The sequence below is a fragment of the Sciurus vulgaris genome (genome assembly GCF_902686455.1).
Source record: "Sciurus vulgaris genome assembly, chromosome: 5".
Classification (NCBI taxonomy): domain Eukaryota; kingdom Metazoa; phylum Chordata; class Mammalia; order Rodentia; family Sciuridae; genus Sciurus; species Sciurus vulgaris.
Window position 1 is genome coordinate 84,368,418 of NC_136465.1, and position 22,914 is coordinate 84,391,331.

Consider the following 22,914-nt stretch of genomic DNA (forward strand, 5'->3'; position numbering starts at 1 on the left):
TGACTTGAGTATGTTACTCATTGACCTACGGAGATCACATGCCCGTGTCTTTGAGGAAAAGAATGGAGTGATGATGGGTGCCGTGACCTTGGAATAATCTCTTGCCCCTGTATTTTGCCTGAGAAGAAAAAATTGTCACCTGGCTGTTAGAGGTCCCAGATCTTCTAGAGATTTTCCTAAGGATCCTAGTATTACCTGGACCCACATTCTCAGTCAGATCAAATGAAATCCCTGTTCTAGTATCTATGTCCTAGTCCTTAGACCACAGAGAACTCTTTTCATAATTCATAATAGACCTTGACTGTACCACTGAAATCTGATTATTTTATCAATATGATCATCACCATAAGAAAAGGCAGAGAACATAAAAATCCAACCACAGCATGTCTGAGTTGCCTGATGCTAGAATCCTGAATTTTCTAGTTAATAAATCCTGATTCATATTTTTAAATTGGTTAATAAATAGGATACATTGAATATGTACAGATGGCTAGTTCAAGGTAAAGACAAAGTAATTTATAAAACATGAAGAATCTAGTAGGATCTGGTAGGACTGGGACTCCACTCAGATCAAATAGCTGATAATTGGGCCAAAAGAAGATCCCAGAAGAAATAGGTCATCAAGAGACAAAGTCATCAGAAAGGCTTTGGGGAGGAGCTAAGACTTTCTCTTGACTTCAGAATGAGCTGAATAAAGAGGAATCTCATGTCCAGGTGAGTAAGGAAAGTAACTTTACCAGAGGGTAGCACATCTGTGGGATAAGTTGGTGATAAAGCTAATGGCTGGGTGACATGCAACCAACTTAAATAAATCTTTAAATTTGGTGCATTTAGATATGACACAATAGACCACACAGATAGGATTGACATGAGCCAGTGACACCATGAGCTGATTTTCACTGTCATTGACAAAATGAAGAAAGAACAGATTAGCAGCAAGGAGGAGAGGGAAAGAACTTTGTAACGATCAGTGCATGTGATGACAAGAGCCTGGGAAAGCAGTATAATTTAAAAAATAGATAACAGAAGATATGACAGGAATCCTTAGAAGACATGCTGTCTGGGACTGAGAAGTAAGAGGACAGCCTCAACATTTTTCACTTAGACAACTGAAAGAATGGCTATGTTCATAAGAGAATCAGAAGTAGTGGAAGATAGAATTGATTTATGAAAAGAGGGGGCTGCCAGATTCAGTTTTACCATTAGGAATTTGAAGTAATAGTGAGATAGCAAAGTAGGCACAGACAATTGACTGAATACATGGGCGTAAAAAGTTGGATCCAGAGGCTAAGATTTGGGCAATGTTCATATTGGATAATTAAACTGATTTTATCTATCTACCAAGAAGAGAAATATAAACACCCTAGTGATTCTGAGTATAGTCCAAGAGATTCACTTCAATGAGCAATTCTGTTGTGTGCATTTTTTAAAAGGAAAAAAAAAAATCCAGCATCAGTTTAAGAAATTGTCCAACTCTGCCCCAAGAGCCATATACTTGCTGCCAAAGATTTAGTTCTACATGAGTCAGAAATGCTGTAGGACTTACTCTCTTACTCATGATCCTACTAGCAATGACAATTTTGAAGGATGTGGGGGTGGAAATTGACCTCTGTGTTTCATCAGAAACTCTCAGTTTTGTAACTCTTTCTTTGTTAGAAGAGAATTGAAACAATACAGTGTCTGGAGAGTGGGATAATTCATTGCAAATGAAAAAGGGATCCTGACATCAATTGCGAATTCTGCTTGCCCAAAACTAACTCATCTCTTTCCTCCTCAGCACTCGGGCCTAACCTTGTCAATTTGCCTCTGAAAAGAAATATGTTTCATTTAAGTTGGACTTAAGTTGAAGTAACCGGCAGTAAATCATATCATGCCTGATTTTGACATACTTCTTATTTCTGTTCAGATCTACCATGATGATATTCTAGAAAGACACTCCAAACATTCCCACGAAAGACATAAACCTGTCAAAGAGGTGAACAGGTTTCAGGACTTTTTCAAACACTGCTAAAATCCAGACGCTGGGGACCAGTCTTGGGAGATTGGGGTAGAAAGTGAAACAAAATCAAGTAACAAGCAGCGGAAAACTTACAATAGTGATTAGTTATCTGAAAGGGACATACAGGTGGGCAGAGTATACTGCTGTTTGAACCTGGCAGTAAGATACACAATGTCCAAGCGAGCAATGTCAAGGGGTTCTGACCCCTGCTTCATACCTTGAGTTCAAGCTCAGCACTTTATCTACTGGAGGAACTAGAGTGGGGAGCACATCTAAAGGACAGGCCACAGGCAGAAGACCAGGAGGGATTCAGGAGTAAGGGACCAGACAGCAAAGCTCTTAATAGAAATGAGGACCAGGCAGGGTTCTCAGGCAACCAAGCCAGTGATTCAGTTACCAGAAATAAATATGAGGGACCACAGACAGCACAGCTTCCTTGACTAGTGGGTTATTTATTAAGACAAAATTTCTAAGATAGTAAATTTATCCCTAACATTGTATTAATCAGTCAAGTCACCTCCCATCAATCCTTTTCTTAAAAAATCATATTTTCTATTTATCTTAATCCTTCCTAATTTTAGCTAAATTCTTAAGAAGCCCTTCCCTCTGACTGAATTATTCCAAATAGACTGCAGGGAAAGGAAGGCAGGTTGTTGGCTGAGTACCAAAGTGAATCTTTTCTTTAGAAGAGAGCACACCACTTTCATTTTCCCAGCCTTTGTTAAGTACATATTTTTGTGTCTCTTCCAGAAAGTTCTGTATTATCAAGACAATACTAACTCCACGACAGATGTCAGAAAAACTATTAATAGATTAGGGCTATAATAAAGCTGAAGTAGAAAACAGAAGTGTTCCAAAAAGAGAACTATAAAATGGAAGGGGTAAAGAGGCAAAGCCTTTTGCCTTCAGAGTTAGAGGACTATCTTTCTGTAAGGACATATTTCAAAAGCAATGTAAAATCTTTATGGTTTCTCAACTGCCTACATATGGATTTTTTTATGTTTACCTTCTTGTTAGTAAAAGAAGAAAGAATGCATTAAATTACATTAAATTTTTTAAAACTTTTTCTTTCCTCAGAACCAGCTCCTCCCAAGTCACTCTTTGCAGTAAACAAAACTCAGACTTCAGTGACTTTGCTGTGGGTGGAAGAGGGAGTGGCTGATTTCTTCGAAGTCTTCTGTCAGCAAGTTGGCTCTAGTCAGGAAGCCAAACTCCAGGTACTGTACATTTTGACTTTCTTTTTCTGAGTCAATTTTGATTAAGGTTAATTATCTGAGAAAAAAAATCACCTACTTCTTTGAACTACAGAAAGTAATTTGCTCTTTCGTGTTTCAGTGATAGAAATTAACAGTATGCTTAGAACAAGCTCAGGTACTAAGAGCTTTTTATGATCTTTCTATTTTTTTTTTTTTTTTTCTTTTTCAGTGCTGGGATTGGAACCCAGGGCCTTGTGCTTGCAAGGCAAGCACTCTACCGGCTGAGCTATCTCCCCAGCCCAATCTTTCTATTTTTATCTTTTATTCCTTATCCTTAGTTCTTTCAGGACATGCAAAGGAATAAAAGAACTGATTCATTTTTCTTATTGGTCATTAAATTGATCAAGGGGATGAAGCTCCCATATAAAATATGATTTAACAAATATGAACTAATTGTCAATTTTTAAAAGCCTTTTATAGAACACAAATGGTAGAATCAACACTTACTTTCAACAAAATTTTGTATAGGTGTAGATAACGTGTAGAAATAAGTAAAATACAAGTGCCACATTCTACTAAAAGACTTAAAGAGAAACACACATATTAGTAAGGAGGACAATTTTGTTGAAAAACAAAGTCTAACAGACAGTTATGCCTTAAGTTTTTGAATCACAGATAGCAGAAATGATTTAAAAAAAAAAAAAAAAAAGCACTGTGTTTATTCACCAAGTTGGGATGAATGGAAGGAAAGAGAGTGACTCTAAGGGTAGCAAAGCCACAAGAAAAAAATCTTTTAGAGCCAGAGGTAGAAGGAAAAGGGCAGGTTGGTGAGAGACATGGCCTCCTGTAGTGTACAGGCTAATAATACTATGACCATGAATCTTTGATGCTTTTTAAATAATGAAGTTCATTGGGTGGAGGGGGATGGGGGGGAGAAGGAATGCAGCGAGTACAAATCTTTTCACACTGAATGCCAAGATAATTAACTTTGATTCCTTCACCCCTTTGATATTGTCCTCTAAAAATTTCTCTCTTTGTGATCTGTGCTGAGCTCTATTCTAAGAATCCTTTTTGAAAATAACTGCTCCGCCAGTAATGGATTTTCTTCCCTATAACTACAGTGATGTCTCCTTTAAGAAATAATGGGCAGTCAGTCAACTGAGTCCTCTTAGGAAGGTTTTCTTCCCCTGAAATCGTCCTTTTCTAGAATAGTGGATGACATGAGAGTGGGAAGCCAGTGCTGATGACTGTGATCTCTTTAGGTAGGGGTACTTTGGAATCCTCTCCAGAGAAACTTCTGTGCTGACTCATCCTTTTATATGGGGCAATAGTACTTGTCAGTAGTCTGGCCACTGGTTCTCCAAGTTAGCACACAAAGTTGCTGTACTTCCGACAGATGTTGTTTTAGTCAGCTTCTCAGGAAAACCCCAGACTCCTTCAGCCACCTCCCTCTGCCTACAGTTACCTCCCAGTCAGTCCATTCCTACTAGGATGGACAGATTAGGTCACAGCTCTCACAATCCAATTATTTCACCTCCAAACATTCCTGCATTAATACACGAGCTCTGGGGGAACACTTCATATCCAAACTATAACATAAGCCATATAAAAGATAAAAAGGAAGACAAAGGAGTAGGGCCCTTAAATATAAATAACTGCTACAAGTCAAAAAGATAAAGGTCAACAACCCCAAACAAATATAGAAAAATAAATACAAAACATTCTTGAACATATGAAAAATTTATCAATTTCACTCATGGTAATGAGGAAATACTAAATAAATAAAACTAATATACAACATACTGTGTTGGAAAGAATGCAGAGAATAGGCATTGTCGCATGTCAGTGGCAGGGGTGTAACTTGGAAAATGTCTATGAAAGACTATTTTTCAGTAGCTTTCAACATTAAAAATGTATATTTTTTGACCCAGCAATTCAAGTGCTAGGAATATATGATTGTATGTATGTTCATGTAGTTTTTCTGTGTATGTGTGTACACATATATTAAGTATATCTATACATGCATATGTTCCCACATTTATGAAATGATATTCACTGTAACACTGCAGTAGCACAAAAAAATTAAAGATCACCTAAACTTCCATCAATAATAGGGGATTGGCAAAATAAAATATGCCCTTCCAATGTGTTTCTATGCATCCCTTAAAAAGAATAAAACATTCTAATCTGTACTGGTGTGGAAGGAGTGGCAAAATATACTGGTAACTAAAGAGAAAAAAATAAGCAGAACAATGTAAAAACTGTGTCATCCTTTATGATTAACTATGTCATAGGATGCCTATACTTCCATTAAATGAATATAAGAAGAAAAAAATACCTGACAGCAAAGGCTACCCCCATAGAAGAGAAATGGATAGAAGGAGAAAAGAGAAACAAGGGAGTCTTTAGACAATTTTACACTGCGCACAGATTACCTTCTCAACTATGAAAAATAATTTTAAAGACAAAATAGATGAAGATTTGATGAAGTGTCTTTTATTTTCTGCATCTCCAGGAGCCCGTTGCTGTTTCTTCCCATGTTGTGACCATCTCCAGCCTCCTCCCTGCCACTGCCTACAACTGCAGTGTCACCAGCTTCAGCCATGACAGCCCCAGTGTGCCCACCTTCATAGCCGTCTCAACCATGGGTAGTTACATACATTAGTGGAATCTGGTCTTTAGAAGTTATTCCTTTCCATACGCTCCTTACTTTTTCTTTTAAAATATGTATCATCTGTTCTTCTAATGGATTCAATTTTCCCTTGAAGAAAAAAACCCACGTCCTTAATTCCAGTCCCAGAGTGTACTTAGTATAATGCCTGATTTAGGAAAATATGCTTACTATCTCTGTGCCTTTGCTTTTTATCTATGAAATTAGAAAAATAAAATAGAGAAAACCCTAGCAAATGCTACCTGAATGCTGGTTGCTGCCACCACCTTCACCATCGTCATTCTCTTATGTAGTAGTAGGCACAGGACCCTCATCAACTCAGCTTCATCTGTTTCAGCCTTAGCCATCAGTTGTCACTGATCGGAGAGTGGCAATGGTAAACTCAAAGCAAGAAACTGTCTAATCCATAAATAAAGTGTAAATGGGCAGTCAGAAAATAATGAAGGTTCTGGGCCAAAGTTTATCTCCTTACTCTTTTCTGAGTTGTACTACACGTTACTCTCTGGTTTGTTAGAGCCTTATTCTACAAATTGAGAACCTCTGTGAAGCCTCCTGAAGTAAAGCCACTATTACTGGCACATTATCCCTGCACAGGGTTCACTTTCATTTCTGTAATATTAGTCCTCTATTTAGCTGCAATATTCAGGGATGACTAAAATGGGTTCTCTCTTTTTGGCTTTATGTTTTTAATTTTTGTTTTTTCATTAGAAAGGACAAAATGGACCTGAAAAGTAGTTTAATGGTATCTCCTCTCTACATCCTATTACATCTTTCTAAGTATAATTTCTATTATTCCTTGTCATCTCCTCAGAAACCTAGTGCAACAGATGATTTTATTAAGCTTATCTAAAAGTAAGAAAAGTGACCCCCCCAGAGGGGCAGAAAGGATGGCTTCCCCAAATGGCAATTAGCAGTCAAGCTCACCTGAATAAACCTCTTCTGCCATGAGACTATTGTTCTTTCTGTTCAAGAACCCTGCCCATGAACTGGAACTCAGCTAGCCCAAATGGGAAGTAGCAAATATCTGAGCCTTATGGATCAACTCCTTGATTCTATGATTAATGCAAAGGATGGTTCCAATCTCTTCTGACTCACTTTGAAGAGCTTTATAAAGCTATTCAACATATTTTCCTGGCTTTGATATCCTGCCCATCCATACAATGTAAAGAACTAGGCAACGTATAAGTGCCACAGTACATAGACCAATCATAATATAAAGCATATGAAAAGGGCACAACCCCTGTTCTTAAGGGCCCTCTAACTTATTAATAGGTTTAATCTCTTGGGCTGTGCAGATGGAAAACCTCTGAGCATATGGTTACAGATCATCAGAATGCCTGCTTCCAGTAACATGTTAAGTGCTGCAGCAGATGGTAGCTCGCTCATGCCTTTTTCATATACATTATTAGTTGTGAGCAAAGTATTCAGTTGTACTTTCTGACTTTAAAGTCATGGGCATAAAATAAGAACCCACCACCTTCTAAGCTTTTGGAAATGTTAAACAATGATAGTGATAATACATGATAATGACTTCTAGATTTGTAGTTTTCAAATAAATTTGAACTATGGCATTCTTCCCATTTAACAGTTCTCCTTGTAAGAAAGAACATCCTGAATGTTGGAGGACTTTGAAGTAGGTTCAAGCCTTCCAGCCACCTGAACACCATTTGTCAGTCTGCTAAGTCACAGTTGAGCGGGAGGTCATTGTTAGCTTAGATTGTTTCAGATTTTGCTATTGTTATCATCATAAATTCACTGCTCCTTATATTAGATGATCCTGTTAGTTTCCAAATAATGGAGCCTATAACAGCAATACCTGACTTCTCTGTAGTTACAGAAATGAATCCTAATGTGGTAGTGATCTCAGTGCTGGCCATCCTGAGCACACTTCTCATTGGACTGCTTCTTATTACCCTTGTCATTCTTAGGAAAAAGCATCTGCAGATGGCTAGGTAAGTTTTGTTAATATTTTATCCAACACTTAAATATTTTTGCTTATGTATGTACAGCTTTTGCAGACCTAAACTGTATAACAATTTTATTTTAGTGTCTATTTCTCTTTTGTGTGTTTTCTAAGTAAACTATTATTTTAGAAAATATTACTATGGAAATGGTAAAGCAATAGGTTGCTGTTTACAAATAACCAGACCTCTTGCTATCAAAACTGATATGTTAATAATCCCATAAATAGGGATCTGTTACATTTGAGTACATTCAGACATATTTGGAATAAAAGAATGATTCATGCCTGTTTGGTATGATTAATGAAAGAAGTAAGTAAAAATGGAAACCACAAGAAGAACAGGAGGTTGGGCATGGTAGAACACGCCTGTAATTCCAGTGGCTCAGACAGGTAAGGCAGGAAGATTACAAGTTCAAGGCCAGCCTCAGCAACTTAGCAAGGCCCTAAGCAACTTAGTGAGACCCTATCTCAAAATAAAAAATGGAAAAGGGCTGGGAGTGTGGTTCAGTGGTTAAATGCCCCTGGATTCAATCCTTGGGAAGAAGAAGAAAAAGGAGGAGGAAGAAATTTAAAGATGTATTTAAAGGCATAACCGACTGGGCAATAAAGTAGATAAACATGGGGTGCCATGAAAATAGAAAACAATGACTAATTCTGAATATGAAAATCAACTTCATGAAGACTGGAATTTGAATAAATCTTAGTATAATAAGGAAGGAGTTGGTATTGTATTGTAGTTGGAGTATGGAGCTCTGAACTTAGCCTTTTTAAGGTCTAGTCCTGATCTGTGTGAACTTACGTTCCACTGAAGCTTTATTCACTTAACAAATATTAATTGAGTCCTACTATGTGTCAGACTCCTCTAGGTGCTTGAGATGGAAGTATATGACGATGACAAAAATTCATGTCTTTGTGGAGTTTGTATTCTGATCAGGAAGATAGACAACAGACAATAGAGATATAAGGTACAAAATTGTATAGTATGTTAGCAGGAGATAAGAGAAAATAATAGAGCAGAGTAAGGGAGATTAGCTGTACCAGAATTGGGAGAGGAGCCCTGAGAGGTGGGTAGGTTTCACTCAATGACATTTATAAGTTAAGACTTGAAAAGCATGGAGTTAGCCTTGAATTATCTCCAGGAAGCATGTGCCCAGTGGAAAAGCAGCCTATACACTGCAAAGACCCTGGGGTAGAAGCATGACTGGCAGAGGTGCCTGCATGACTAAAGCAGAGGAAGGGAAGGAAGAGTAAAAGATGATGTCAGATCTACAGGGTTTTATAATCCATTGTAAGGACCTTGGCTTTTACACTGAGTAAAATGGGCAGCCACAGCAGAGTTTGGAGCAGAAGATTAACAGTATCTGACTTATGTTAATATTTTCATTTTTAAAAAAAACAGGCTGAACTGAGGCAAGAAAAAACACAGGTGTATCAGCAGGGGGCATCCTCACAGTGATCCAGACAAGACACAGTAGTTCAGTCCAGAGCAGTAACAACAAAGGTGAGGGAGAAAAGCAGAGGGGTGGTTAACAGGATTTACTAAGAAATTGAATGTGGAATGGGGATGTATAAAGGAGTCAATGACGACAACAGGTTTGGCCTTAGAAGGATGGAGTTGCAATCAACTGAGAGAGGACTCCAGATGAAAGGTTTCAGAATTGAGGAAACATCAAGATTCAGCTTTGGAAATACTACATTGGAGATGAATTTCAAGTACAGGTATGGAGTAAGAAGGTGCACACGAGAAGTCTGGTGTTCAAGAGAAAAGTCTTAGTTTTAAAGATATAAATTTGAGACATGTTAGCAATAAGTGGCATTAAAGATAGAGACTAGGTCAAAGTCAGAGAGTAAACACAAGTAAAAGAGGGGCCTGAATCAAACACTGGAGCAATCCAATATGAAGACTTCCAGGAAGAAAAGAAGATGACAGCCAGAGATGGGCAAGAGGCAGCCAGTGGAGTAGTAGGGAATCTAAGAGTATGGTGGCCTGGAAGGCAAGAAAGAACCTATACCAAGAAGAGGTGAAAACAACCCCTGTATTAGTGGATAATCAGGAGCAATAATGCAGTAATAACATAGCATAGGAAGTATGCAGTAAATGTTGGTGTATAATCCTAACAACAGAGGGTGGTAACAGATGAAGTAACAGAAGTGGTGGTATTTATGAGAGTATACTATAGAATTTTTGTGATGCATACAGCAGATATTTAGCAAGGGTGGTTCTAATTCATCCAGCTGGTCATTAAAGCCAAGATTCTTAACATTTTTTTGTGCCATGATCTTTGGCAGTCTGATGAAACCTATAGATCCCTTTCAAAAATATAACAGATTGAGACAAACATCACCCTGTGTACGTGTATGATTACACAAATGGTATGACTCTACTTCGTGTACAACCAGAGAAATATTTTACCCCATTTGTTTACAATGAATCAAAATAAATACATTTTTTTAAAAATAATGCTTTCTTTCTAAGAGCATAAAACACAAATTACACAGAAACATGATGTTCATATTTTTAAAAACAAGTATATTATTTACTTCTTTATTAACACATTAAATAATTAATTCTCTAACTCATAAATAATATTTCAAGATACATGCAGAAAGTAATGTATAAAAGTATCTGTAATTTCTATTGTTAGCAAATCACAAGTACTGTTATGGTGATTTATTGTCTACTTTAATAATACAAGAAACTTTTAAACTTCAGCTACAGTTTTTGAAAATGAAGACTTAGCTTTTTTTTCTACTTAAGTTCATAGAGCTTTAAATTCTATCTTTGGACCCATATTAAGAATTTCTGAATTAGAAAGTAAGAGATCCCACATATAGGAAATCAAAATGGGAAAATATATTGGTAGTATATAATTTTGTAACATAATATGATACAATAATATTAGTACGTTTTTCAAAAGAAGAAAATTGTTCTTAGAATATCCTAATAAGAGCAGTCAGATAACTGAAGTAATTAATTAACTTCAGTGCTGAATAAGTCCATCAATTTCACATATAGAAAAAATGAGAGGCATGAACCCCAGTGAACTATGTTCTCAATGCATGTTAGTCAAAAGGTGAAGAAGGTATGAGAACATGGTTTACCTTTTTTTTTTTTTTCCCCTCCAGATTTTGTTGTTGTTTGTTGCTTGTGGGTTTTGGGATTTTTGTTTGTTTTTTGGTATGGAGAATTGAATTGAACCCAAGTGCAGTTAACCACTGAACCACACCCCCCACCCTTTTAAAATACTTTATTTAGAGACAGGGTCTTGATAAGTTACTTAGGGCTTCACTAAGTTGCTGAGGCTGACTTTGAACTCATGATCCTCCTGCCTCAGCTTCCTAAGTTGCTAGTATTGTAGGCATGTGCCACTGCACACTTTTTTTCCCTGCCTGAGAAAGTTAAAAAAATTAAAAATAAAAAACTTAATAGTCTTTTTTTTTTTTTTACTAACAGAGTAATTGAAAACATTCTGGGTATGAAAAATTGTGGAATGAGACAGACATCATTACCCTATGTACATGTATGATTACACGAATGGTGCGAATCCACATCATGTACAACCATAGAAACAAAATGATGTACCCATTTGTATACAATGAATCAAAATGCAGTCTGTAAAAACTAAAAAAATAAATGATTAAAAAAAAAAACAGGCAAAAAGAAAACATTCTGGATTTGAGGCATGACAGAAACCTATTTCAATACATACAACCCTTATCTCAAGTGATAAATAATAAAGATATCACAATATAAGAGAAAAAATTGAAGGAAGTAAACAATTCAACTGTGCCCGCTATCACTATAGGGAAGAAATCAGAGTGCTATAAAACAAACACAAAAAAATGTGATACAAATAGACTCTCAGTTTATCTAGGAGAGTTTCTATACCTCACCAATGAAGGCTTTTTGAAAAATATTATATCCCAAAGAGTGCAAAGATGTATTTTAGGATCATAGATGCCTTGTGGCAAAGATTATGAGCTGAATCCTTTTGGACTCAAATAAGTTGATTAGGAGTCTTACAAGAGACTTTCATTTTGCTTCATTTTTCTGTTTTGCATTGTATGCAATAAAGGAACACATAGAACTTACATAAGCTCTTTAAAAAAAAAAAAAAAAAACAGTTTAATGCTGTCATTAAATTTTAATAAGCCAGTAAAGGCTCTCTTTATTTTCATGTCAGGTAAAAGAATGCTCTCTCAAGCAGTAACCTTGATTTTGTGGTTCCTTTCAAACAGGGAATGTGGAGCAGGAACATTTGTCAACTTTGCATCCTTGGAGAGGGATGGAAAACTTCCCTACAACTGGTGAGTATTATTTTGGAACAAGCCTGTGGATAGCTTATCTATGTTGTTTGAGCTTTAAACTTGCTTTTACTATCTCTAGGGAAAAGCAGTTTTGTCTAATTGTTCTTTTATGATTTCAGTGACAGCAAACTTTCAATGGCTAGATTTCCACAGGATATATTGGTTTCTACAAGCTTAATACAATACTGAAGTAGAGAAAATGCCCTAGTCTGTTCTGTATTACTGTTTTGAACAAAGGACTAATGCATCCATGCTGAGGAAGGAGGCAAATGCAGGAGCCACCATAGCCATGCTGAGTAAGGAGGCAAATGCAGGAGCCACACTGAACGTGGGGAAGCTAAAGGCCTGAGGGGAGACTGCATTGAAGCAAGATAAGACAGAGCAGCATCTCCATTTAAAACTCACATTCCAATGCCTGGGGACAGCAACTACCACTTCTGTTAAAAAATTAAGTAGAAATGTACAGCCCAGGGCCCTCAACTCTCATGCTTACAGATTGATAAATATCAAAGCCAGAGGTGTCCCACAAGAAAACACGGCCTCATTTTTCTTTATGCTTGAGTATTAAGGTCCTTTGGGGAGGAGGTATTTGGGAAATTAGAAGAGCATTATCAAAAGATTAAATTGGTTGATATTATACCTAACAATGAGAATTAACCTATCCAGTTCTACTAAACCCAACAGAATCACTAATTAAGTAAACATTGACTATGAAGCCACATTCCTTATATGACCTAGTTTGTTTCTGTTGCAAGTAACCATGCAAAGTATATTTAATACATATATTTCCTATTAATCCTTCGTAAGTGATTTTTTTTCCTGTTTTCTAACCCCCCAAATTATAAAAAAAAATATGTTTGAGAGACAACATTTAACCCTACAGAATCAATAAGGGAGGGAGTACTTTTTTTTTTTAAGAATATAAATCCAACTTCCTTGAGTGTAGATGATTCCCACTCTAGTTGAAAATCTGGTTGAAACAGGATTCTTTTCAAAAAGACAATACATTGTGCTATTTTTATTTTTTTATATTGTTTATTTTTTTTGGTACTGGGAATTAAACTCAGGAGCACTCAACCACTGAGCCACGTTCTGAAAACTTTTTTATTTTTCATTTTGAGACAGGGTCTTACTGGGTTGGTTAGGGCCTCACTAAATCCCTGAGGCTGGCTTTGAACTTGGGATCGTTCTATCTCAGCCTCCCTAGCCACTGGGATTACAGCATGAACCACTACACCTAGCCCGCCATTTTAAAATTTTAACACGAAGAAATTTTGCTATTAAAATACAATTAGCCCAACAATAAAGAAAGAGAATCTCGTAAACTCTTGATGGTGAAATTTAGGAAACATTAGATTTGTTCAATATACATCAGCACTCATCAGAACACTAAGAGATCAACTTAATGATTCCTGTTTCTTGCCTGGCCAGTAAACAAGTCTCATCCCAAGAGTGGTGATGTAGCCATCTAGTAACTGACACAATTGCACACGTGACTCAGGAGAGCTATGTATTAACTAACTTCACAGCCACGCACAATTTGTAAAACTTATGGGAGATCAGTTCGGGGAGAACCGAGGGAAATGAGAATTCACTTTAGGACCTTCCTATAAAATCAAGCAAATTCTTCTACCACTCTTGGCAAAGAGTTTTGCCAGCAGTAGCATTTTTTGGCTGACTGAGAATGGGCATCTCAGTGGTAATTTGTAACTAAAGTGACAGGGTGACAGCATCTCCTCACCATTCTGAGAATAACTAGAGCTGCAGCCACAGGGTATTTTTAAATCTACATGAATGGATGCTCTGTTTTACAAGTGGTTTGAATATCTGAATTTGGACTCAAACCAGGCGTTTTAAATCAAGAGTCTGCATTAGAATTGAAGTAAAACTAAATAATTTTGTTCCCACTCAGCTGAGTATCAATGAGATTTTTAGACTCTGCAATTGATGAGCTGTTGATGTTGAATGAATGATAACTGAGTATCGTAACATTCCTCTGCTTTAAGAAACATTTTTTTAGGAAATTATATAGCAATTTAAACTCAAAATAAAGTTGCATGTAATCATCCCAAAAGCTTAGAATACATCAAAATCATTATAAGTAACCTGTCCATTTATATCTCCACATGGAAGCTGATATTTCACCATCAAATGAGGTTATAATGGGTTTCTTAAAATAGGTTTAAGCATTGGAAGGGTAATATCTAAGAATAAGACATGCGATAACTAATGAGGCATTTAAGAGACTCATTTAACTGAATACAAAATGTAATCACCTAATAGCAGACTAATTGACACAAAGTAAGTTCAAGAAAATCTATCTGATTATAATAAGGTCTTGTGTGAATAAAAACTGATTTTGTCAATATTGTAGCATTTAAGCCCTCACTTTTAAATTTTACAGAATGGAATATTATTTAATTGTAATTAAGGTGCTTGTCATATTAATTGATCCCAGTAGGTAATTTACTGATATCTGTTCACAGTTTATATTACTAACTCTTGCCACTTTTTCATCTTTACATCTGTTATCTATTAATGCTCACAGGCGTAGGAGTATATTTGCTTTCTTAACCCTGCTACCTTCATGTCTTTGGACTGATTATCTTTTGGCATTTTATATTAATCCTTGGTAAGTGATTTTTTTTACTGTTTACCTAACACAAAGTCTTTAAAAGCTAGCTTTCAAAAAGTAAACAAGATTTTTCTTTTCAATTATTTCATTTATTGGGCAGCATCTAAAACTGTTAATCATATATTGAAATGCATTAAAGCAGTAATAGTACCAAGATGCCTGTAATGTTTTTTCCATTTAAATTTTCTTCTTGTGATGTTTTGGCAAGCTTTTCTTTCTTTTATTACTCATCTATTTCTTCATAGAACCAACTCATTGTCCTCTCATCTGCATAAATGACGCTTTCCATTTTCCTTCCCATCCCCATGTATTAGAGAGATAGGAATGTGGAATGATAGATAAACAAGTCTACACTCTGTATTTGGGACTTCTTTTTTAAAAATAATCTGAATTCACAGAATATTGAATAACTGACTGTACAAGTTTCTTTGTATAATTATTTATTTTCCTCCATAATTCTGCATAGAGTATTATGGTCCCATTTTAGAAATGTGAAAATAGAGACTTAAGGTGAATAACTATTTTAATGTCATATACTACCTCATAAGAAATCTAAGTTCCATCCAAAAGAATTAAGGTCACCATATTATATGTACACACATTTACAGCAGCACAATTCACAACCCCAAAATCATGGAACCAGCCTAGATATCCATCAACAGATGAATGGATTACAGAAATGTAGTATATATACAAAATAGTATATATTCAGCTGAAATTATGTCATTTGCAGGAAAATGAAAGGAACAGCACAGCATCATGTTAAGTTGAATAAGTCAGACACAGGAAGTCAAAGGTCACATTTTCTCTCATATAGGGAAGCTGGAGAGAAAAAAGAGGATAATTGGGTTCTCATGAAAGTAGAAGGGAGCAACAGGATAGAGGAAGGAGGTCCAGGGGAGGGAGTGGAGGAGGGCAAGGCGAGGTACTGGGGGTTGGAATTGATCAAATTAAACATATGCATGTACATATGTGCCACAGTGAAACCCACTATTCTATGTAATTATCATGTACCCAAAAAAAATTGTTTTAAAATTTTTAAAGAAATCTAACCCCCAAATCTGTTCTTCCCTGTGAAAAAGCAACCTCCTTTTGTTATTGTCTTGACTTCATTTTAATAATCAAATCTTGAAACATTTCCTTTTTGTTTTTCTAATACACAATAACATAATAATAACCTTGAACTGAGACTAAAAAATCCAAAAGGATCGTTTCTTTTCCCAATTTATAAGAGAAATGGTAGCAGTTTCCCAGAGAGCTGACAAAAAAGTCATTGTCCTTAATAGTAATATATTGTATTTACATACTCAGTTTCATATAGACAGATCCAGAAATGTGGGCAACTTGAGAAGGACTCAAAAGAAATCAATAAAAATTACCCCGTGAAAGGGAAAGATGGCTCACTTGGGGTGGGAGGAGATGACAGCAATCTGAGGAGGTATTCATCTAAAAAGACAATTGCTCGAATGTTCTTCCTTTTCTCTGAAGCAGAATAAATGCAGGGAGTAATTTAGAATTTAGGATTTCAAATCACAATGGAAGAAATATAAAAACGAACTTTCTCACAACAAAGAATGTTAATACCAGAATTTGTATTTTCTTTAAACGAAAGACTAGAGGAGAGCTTTGGAAGCAAGGGAGGCAATGATGCACATATAATAAAGTCAGAGGGCATACTAGATGAGGAGGCCCCATTTGCTGTTGTTTGTTGTTATTCCAGTTTTCAGTGTAAATCTCATTATAATCAATTCAGTGTTTATATTTACCATCCTATAGTTCTCAGTTTTGAGCAGTGCATGTAAATTCCATTTTAACCCCCAAAATACACTTGACTTTCAACTCATCATTTATCAATCATCCTCAAGGATTCTACCGATCGTTAGAATACTTAGAGTGAATACCCTTGAAGTAGCCTTCATGGATTTAAATTAAAACAGAATAAAGTTGGATATAATTTTATATTTATTTTCTTGCATTTCTCATTTCCCACAGTTCTTTTTTAAGCTTCTATCAGGTAGGCCTGTGCTTATTTGCCTGACTTTCCTACAGTCCTGCTGGTGAACACATCTAATTTCATCAGTCCTTTCAAGGTCTCTTCTTTACAGTAGTGATCAAATAGCATGAGACTCAAGGGTGAAAAACTCTTCATGGTTTTTATAAGAACTATCCTGAGACTGTAAATGGTTGTCTCCAAGTGAGAAGAGATAACAAAACAGAGTATGTGAAATAGAAAATCCCACTCAGATCAACTAGTGAAAGTATACAAACAAAATTTATATTCTCAGCCCCAAGCATTGCTACATCAGATACAAAAGAAAGCTTTATGGTTCTTATCCCTTCAGGCAGCGCTCAGAACTCACACAACCACTCAAATTCCCTGCCATTGGCTTCCTTCCAGGACTTAAGGATATTTTCCTCTGCTTTCATTGCTAATGAACCCTTTTGAATCCTCTTTCAGATATGTTTGTCTTCATATTTCATCTACTTTGTTAACAACTACCACAGATAAAAGAACCACACCCCACATGCTTCCTAACACCCTGTCCAACTGTCTCTTGAAATTGTCAATTTCTTGGAAAAATACATTCCTGTTGATTTTGTTAACCCTCCCAGTTATTCTAGTGTTTTGTGTGGAAATCAGGGGACAGTATTGCTCAAGTCTTTTCCCTGAGTGGTAGCAGAAGCAGTGTGCAGCACCGTGCCCCATCAGGTTGGTTTCAGGATTATATTATGCAAGAATTTTTTACTTGATCTTGGAGCTTATTTCCTATTGAAAGAAATCATCTCATTGGAACCAGCTCTGTCTAGTTTCAAGATTATTTTCTTTTTGTCACTATCACAGCCACCCTCGTGCTGTTCTTAAGTATTCAGTTCTGCTTGTTCTAACTCCTGAACAGTTGGCACTTTAACCATAAAGCAACATTTAGTTTAAAGTGTTCAGCTTCACTCAGGGTTGTTGCTTGTCGTATTAGAGAATGACACATCCCTAAAGACCCTTTATAAAATTTAAGATGGTTTCTGTTTAGCTCATGGAAAAGTAAGTAGTGTTTATGAAATTGGAGATTTTTTTAGAGTTTTATTTTGTTTTAACCATTATAAATCTCGTGTCTTTGCCATTGCTTCATCTTCTACTTTGGAATGAATGCCAGCATGGTCCAAACTGCCACAGTCATAAAGAATTAAGAAGAGTGCATTTTAGCTTCTTGAAGTCATTAGAATTTCAAACCTTCCCTAATATAAGTGACAGAGCAAATTTAAAGAAGTGCAGGATCCTATATGCATTTATATACTGTATGTCTGATGGGTGTTATTTGTTGGTTATTTAGAAAAGCTTTTGTAATGAAAAAGCAACACCCCTATACATCACCCCAAATTTTCACTGTAGCATTCACATGCACTCTAGCTCTTGCCATAATGTTGCTGAATTAAAATTGCGAGTGAAGGCTTAACTTGTTTACAAGTGAATTTTCTCCTTGTTTTAGTCTTGCAATCAGCACAGCAATTGAAAATGTAGGAAAATTCTATCAGTATCTCTGAGGAGTCTCATAATTCAATCCTGTCACATTCTGTCCTGTCTTCAGATATGGGAACACTTTGGAATCAGCAAAATCTAAATAGAACAATGAATGTTGTGCACAAATCATAAAGACATACACTTACTGTGGCAATATGTCATGCAAAATATGTGATATAGAATTTTACTTTACATTGAAAGTGTACTCAATAATGAATAAGATTGAAAAGAAAGAAAACATGTCTTCCCTCCATTAATCAAGTTTCAACACAGCTGTTGAATAGTAGCAGCTTAATATTTCAGCACTGAATTTATTCAGTGTCACCCTCTCACATACATTTGTTTCCTCCTAGTTTCCCTTAAAGTCTGTTTGGATAGGAAGCATTTTTTTTTTTTTTTTTGGTTCACTCACAATCTCAATATATGTTGGCAGCCTCATGCCTTTACCAGAGCTGTTATCCAACTACCCCGACATTACTCTTTCATAAAGTACTAAAGTAGCTGGCTCTTATAATACAAAGTAAATGTGGGATTCCTAAAGTTACTAAATTACTATTGCAAGAGCTGAAATAAAAATCAGTAGATATTTGTTTTAGTCTGCTTTTTCACTGCTGTGACTAAAATATCTGACCAGAACAATTGTAGAGGAGGAAAAGTTTATTTGGGGACTCACAGTTTCAGAGGTCTTAGTCCACAGAACAGCTCCACTCTTCGGGGCTGGAGGCGAGGCTGAACATCATGGTGGAAGAGTGCAGCGGAGGAAAGCAGCTTGCATCATCAGGAAGGAGAGAAAGAGAGATAGACTCCACTCTCCAGATACAAAATATATACCCATAGCCACGCCCCCAGTGAACCACTTCCTCCAGCCACATCCCACTTGCCTCCAGTTACCACTCCGTTAATCCCAGCAGAGATTGATTCACTAATTAGGTTAAGGCTATGACCCAATCATTTCTCCTCCAAACCTTGCTTTGTCTCACATGTGAGCTTTTGAGGGACAGCTCATCCAAACCATAACAGTATTTCTTTAGGTTCCAAATGCCTAAATAAAATAGCTATACCCAACATTACACTGGCTTTTTGAAAGGATAAGGGAGGGGTAGAGTAAAAACTAGAATTTAAATTTCCCTCTAAATTTCAAGTGCAGAAGGCAAAGAAAATAAGGAAGGAAAAATAGGAAAGGAACTACTGAATGGATTGTCTTCACTTAGAAATGGAAGAAATAAAAACTACCCCAAAAGCACCCCCTTTATGGATGTTTTCCTGCAGTTCCTAACCTGTATGACTTGTTCTCCATCCACAAGCCTTTTCGCCCCAAACAGGATCTCACAAGACCGAGTCTAATATCCAGATCGTAATTGAATCATTAAGAGAAGCTGTGAGGGTTACATGGCAAGGATGTTTTGTTTCAATTCAGTTCAACTGGAAAAGCATTTATTGACCACCCACTGTGTGCTCCACGGGGTTTCAGGGACTTTGGTCTTCCTGCATGCACCTCACAATCTTACAACATGAGAACAGCTCCATCATTAAAGTGCTATGAAAACAGAGAAAGTAGTTCTTCATTCTGCTGAGGACTTCAGGAAGAGAGGCATTCAAACATTCACAATTTTAATATAAATAGTTTGGTACATGAGGTACTTATATCACAGCATGTTATTTACTACAGATGTTTGTTTAATGAAAACATGTGTTTTCACATAAGTTTAAAAATATTTTAAGTCTAAATATATTTAAAGACCTTTGAAAATTCTTATAACAAACATTTACTATGATATACACTCAATTAAGTTTTAACATTCATCATTTACGTAAGACAATGAAACCCAATAATGGTGTTTCAATAGATACTATCTTAGCATGAACTAACTTAGGTTAGTTATTTTATCTGCTGCATGAAACCTTAAATATCTTAAAGCAAAAGTCATTAAGCAAAGCATGCATAAGCATTTCCTATTCCAGTTTATAGACTATTAAGGAATTAATAAGACGTGTGTAATAGGTCCAATTCTTCAAAATGCTTAAAACCTGATTCAAAAGAATAAAAGCAATGCTAGAGAATTGTATAATTACATGTCCACTCTGATAGCATGAATTCACATACGCTATGAAAATGTCAGAAAAATTTATTTTAGTCTTGAATTAAGAAATCAACATACCTTCTCCTCTTTAGTTCTCCCTCTTATTTCCCAATTCTTCCCTCTTGCCTACAGAACCTGGAATAAGGGGTAGTAGATACTTCTATGTATTTATAAAATACTTTAGCAGCTTATTCACCAGGAGTTAAAAACAGTGTTTCCAGAACTCAGTTCTTTAGCAAATATGAACTATAAAGTACAAGTATGTTCCAACAATCTAAGAATCTTTAAAACAGAATCTGAAGTTATTATCATTTTAGTCTCATGTAAGGAAAAGTAATTTAACAAACCTGATGTATATTTAATGAAAATTAAATAAAATTGAGGTGTCGATATAATTATTTAAAGCTCTTCAAGTTTAATCAGTATATTAATCAATTCTTTTGCCCAGATAAATTTGTCTTTTTTTTATTTCTCAGGAGTAAAAATGGTTTAAAGAAGAGGAAACTGACTAAGTAAGTTTTTCTTACTATTTCATTTTAAAAGGTTTTTATAATTATGATCTTAACTTCCCAAATCTTAAAAAAGAAAAATTCCTTGATTTCAAACAGAGGGATGATTAAGGAAGAGGTAAGTGCTTATTGTGAGTATATGGGTGGAGAGACCACTAAGGAAGTTGGTCATGGAAACCTTGGCAGGAATAAAGACCATTTTTACCACATGAAATCTGAGGAAGAATGGATTGTTAAGAATTATAAAAGTCTTATAGAAAGAAGTAAGAAATTCTAAGCATATGAAAATCTAGTGTTTAGCAATATCAAAGGTAATAAAAAACCCTTGCCAGTTTGTTTTTTGAAATTGTGTTTATTTCAGTGAAAGGCTTTTTCACTTTATGATGTTAGAATAAATACTTTGATAATTCTGTCTCAGAAAAACCCCTATAATAAATAGGAGAGACAATTCCTCTAGCTAGCTTGTGGCCTTATGTATCCACTAAACTGTTAAGGTTATGATTCTGTTGGGTGAAAATTAACCATCAGTTGGTTTCAAAAGCCTATTAGATGATCACCTCCAGCCCTTTTCTTAAAATTCCACAAATAAAGAGTAGAACACTTTTACAAAAAACACTGACTTCACTCTGGACACTTTCCTAGAATAGAACATTGCTGCACAAGTACAAGGAGATGATTAGGGTTCCCTGCAGGTCTCTGTCATCCACTCTGATAGAAAATAATCATGGGGTAATCAGTGATATAATTCAAAAGAAAATTCGATGTAAACACATTTTTTATTTAGCCTTGAGTGGTCTATAATTTTATAGCACACAGATGCAGGATAAATCCCCTAAGTTTTTTCAAATGAGTATGCATTCCATTAGCTTTGACCAACTGGCATAGGAGGCCCAAGGCCATCCTCCACAGAAGAGAGTCACTGTCACCTGGAAGAAATAGTTGACCTAAGCGGAAAGACTTTGTTGTCCACAACTATCAGTTGGTCTGTCAAGTGACCTAGAGAAGCATAGACCACAGCATTCAGAGGACAGGATCTCAGGACAAAAGCAGAGACTCTTTCAGAGGTGGCTCCTCCGCAGACCCAGGCAAAGACAAGAGGAAAAACCAGACCTCGGCAACAGGTTTAGGAGTGGTGGGACCTGTCCCCAAGTCAGAAACATCACATCAAACCAACTTCCTCCCTCTTCTCATGGTCCTCCCTGCCCACCTCCTTCTCTGTGTTTCTCAAGAGACCTCCCCTCTACTTTCATTTTCCTTCTCTTTCCTTTTCCTGTTTCATTTCAAATGCCCCATCACTACCATGTCCCCTTGGAGTCTTTGTCTTTTATTTTTTCTTTCTTTCTTTTTTAATCTGTACTTATTTTCATTCCATCTTCTTTTTCCTCACCTCTTCTCCCCTTTCCCTCTAATTCTTTGTCTTGCTGGTCCCTGGTCCCCTCCAAGCTTTCTTTCTCTCCTCTTCTGCCATATGCTTTCATATGACCCTTCTGCTTCTTGGTTTTGCTTTTTCTAACCTAGAAATTTGTTCTTAGATCTGCCTTCCCTAAATGTGCTCCCATTTTCTAGATGAAAACTAGAAGTGTTAAATCCAACCTTAAGTTCAATGGCCTGCTCAACGACAGCAGCCAGAGAGTGCAGTTCCAATGGAGTCCATTCCAGGACAGGAGTCCCAACTTCAGCCATTCTTTTGAAAAGATAACAAGTTTGAAGTGGGAAAAGCTTTGAACTGGGGCTCACCCGGTGTGGGTTCTAGACAGAGCTTCACCACTGGTGGCCTGCTGATACTGTCCTTCTCACCTCCCTCCCTCACCCTTGGCTCTCTCATTGGGAGCACAGGGCTACTGTTGTCCATGGCTACCTTGGGGATCAACCAAACAAGATAACATATGTGAATATTTATGCACTGTTGAGTGCTTTATGAGTATGAATTATTATTGTTATTATTGTTAAGTAAAATCATTAGAGTTTCAAATTGTTATCTGGGAGGTTTAATGCCCTTTAAAGTCTACTAAAACCTTAACACAAATTAACCTACCTG

At 36.3% G+C, this 22,914-nt stretch overlaps 1 protein-coding gene across 2 annotated transcripts in view; it reads left to right on the forward strand.

The window, feature by feature from the left end:
- PTPRO (protein tyrosine phosphatase receptor type O) overlaps nt 1-22,914 on the forward strand; it is a 223,414-nt gene that overhangs the window by 169,259 nt on the left and 31,241 nt on the right. Inside the window, exons 13-18 of one of the 2 annotated variants that reach the window (XM_079140391.1) lie at nt 3,077-3,216; nt 5,711-5,843; nt 7,698-7,818; nt 12,069-12,137; nt 14,686-14,769; nt 20,844-20,879. In XM_079140391.1, the coding sequence (XP_078996517.1) occupies nt 3,077-3,216; nt 5,711-5,843; nt 7,698-7,818; nt 12,069-12,137; nt 14,686-14,769; nt 20,844-20,879 (583 nt within the window). The remainder of the gene's footprint in view (nt 1-3,076; nt 3,217-5,710; nt 5,844-7,697; nt 7,819-12,068; nt 12,138-14,685; nt 14,770-20,843; nt 20,880-22,914) is intronic. The other variant, XM_079140392.1, reaches the window with a different exon arrangement.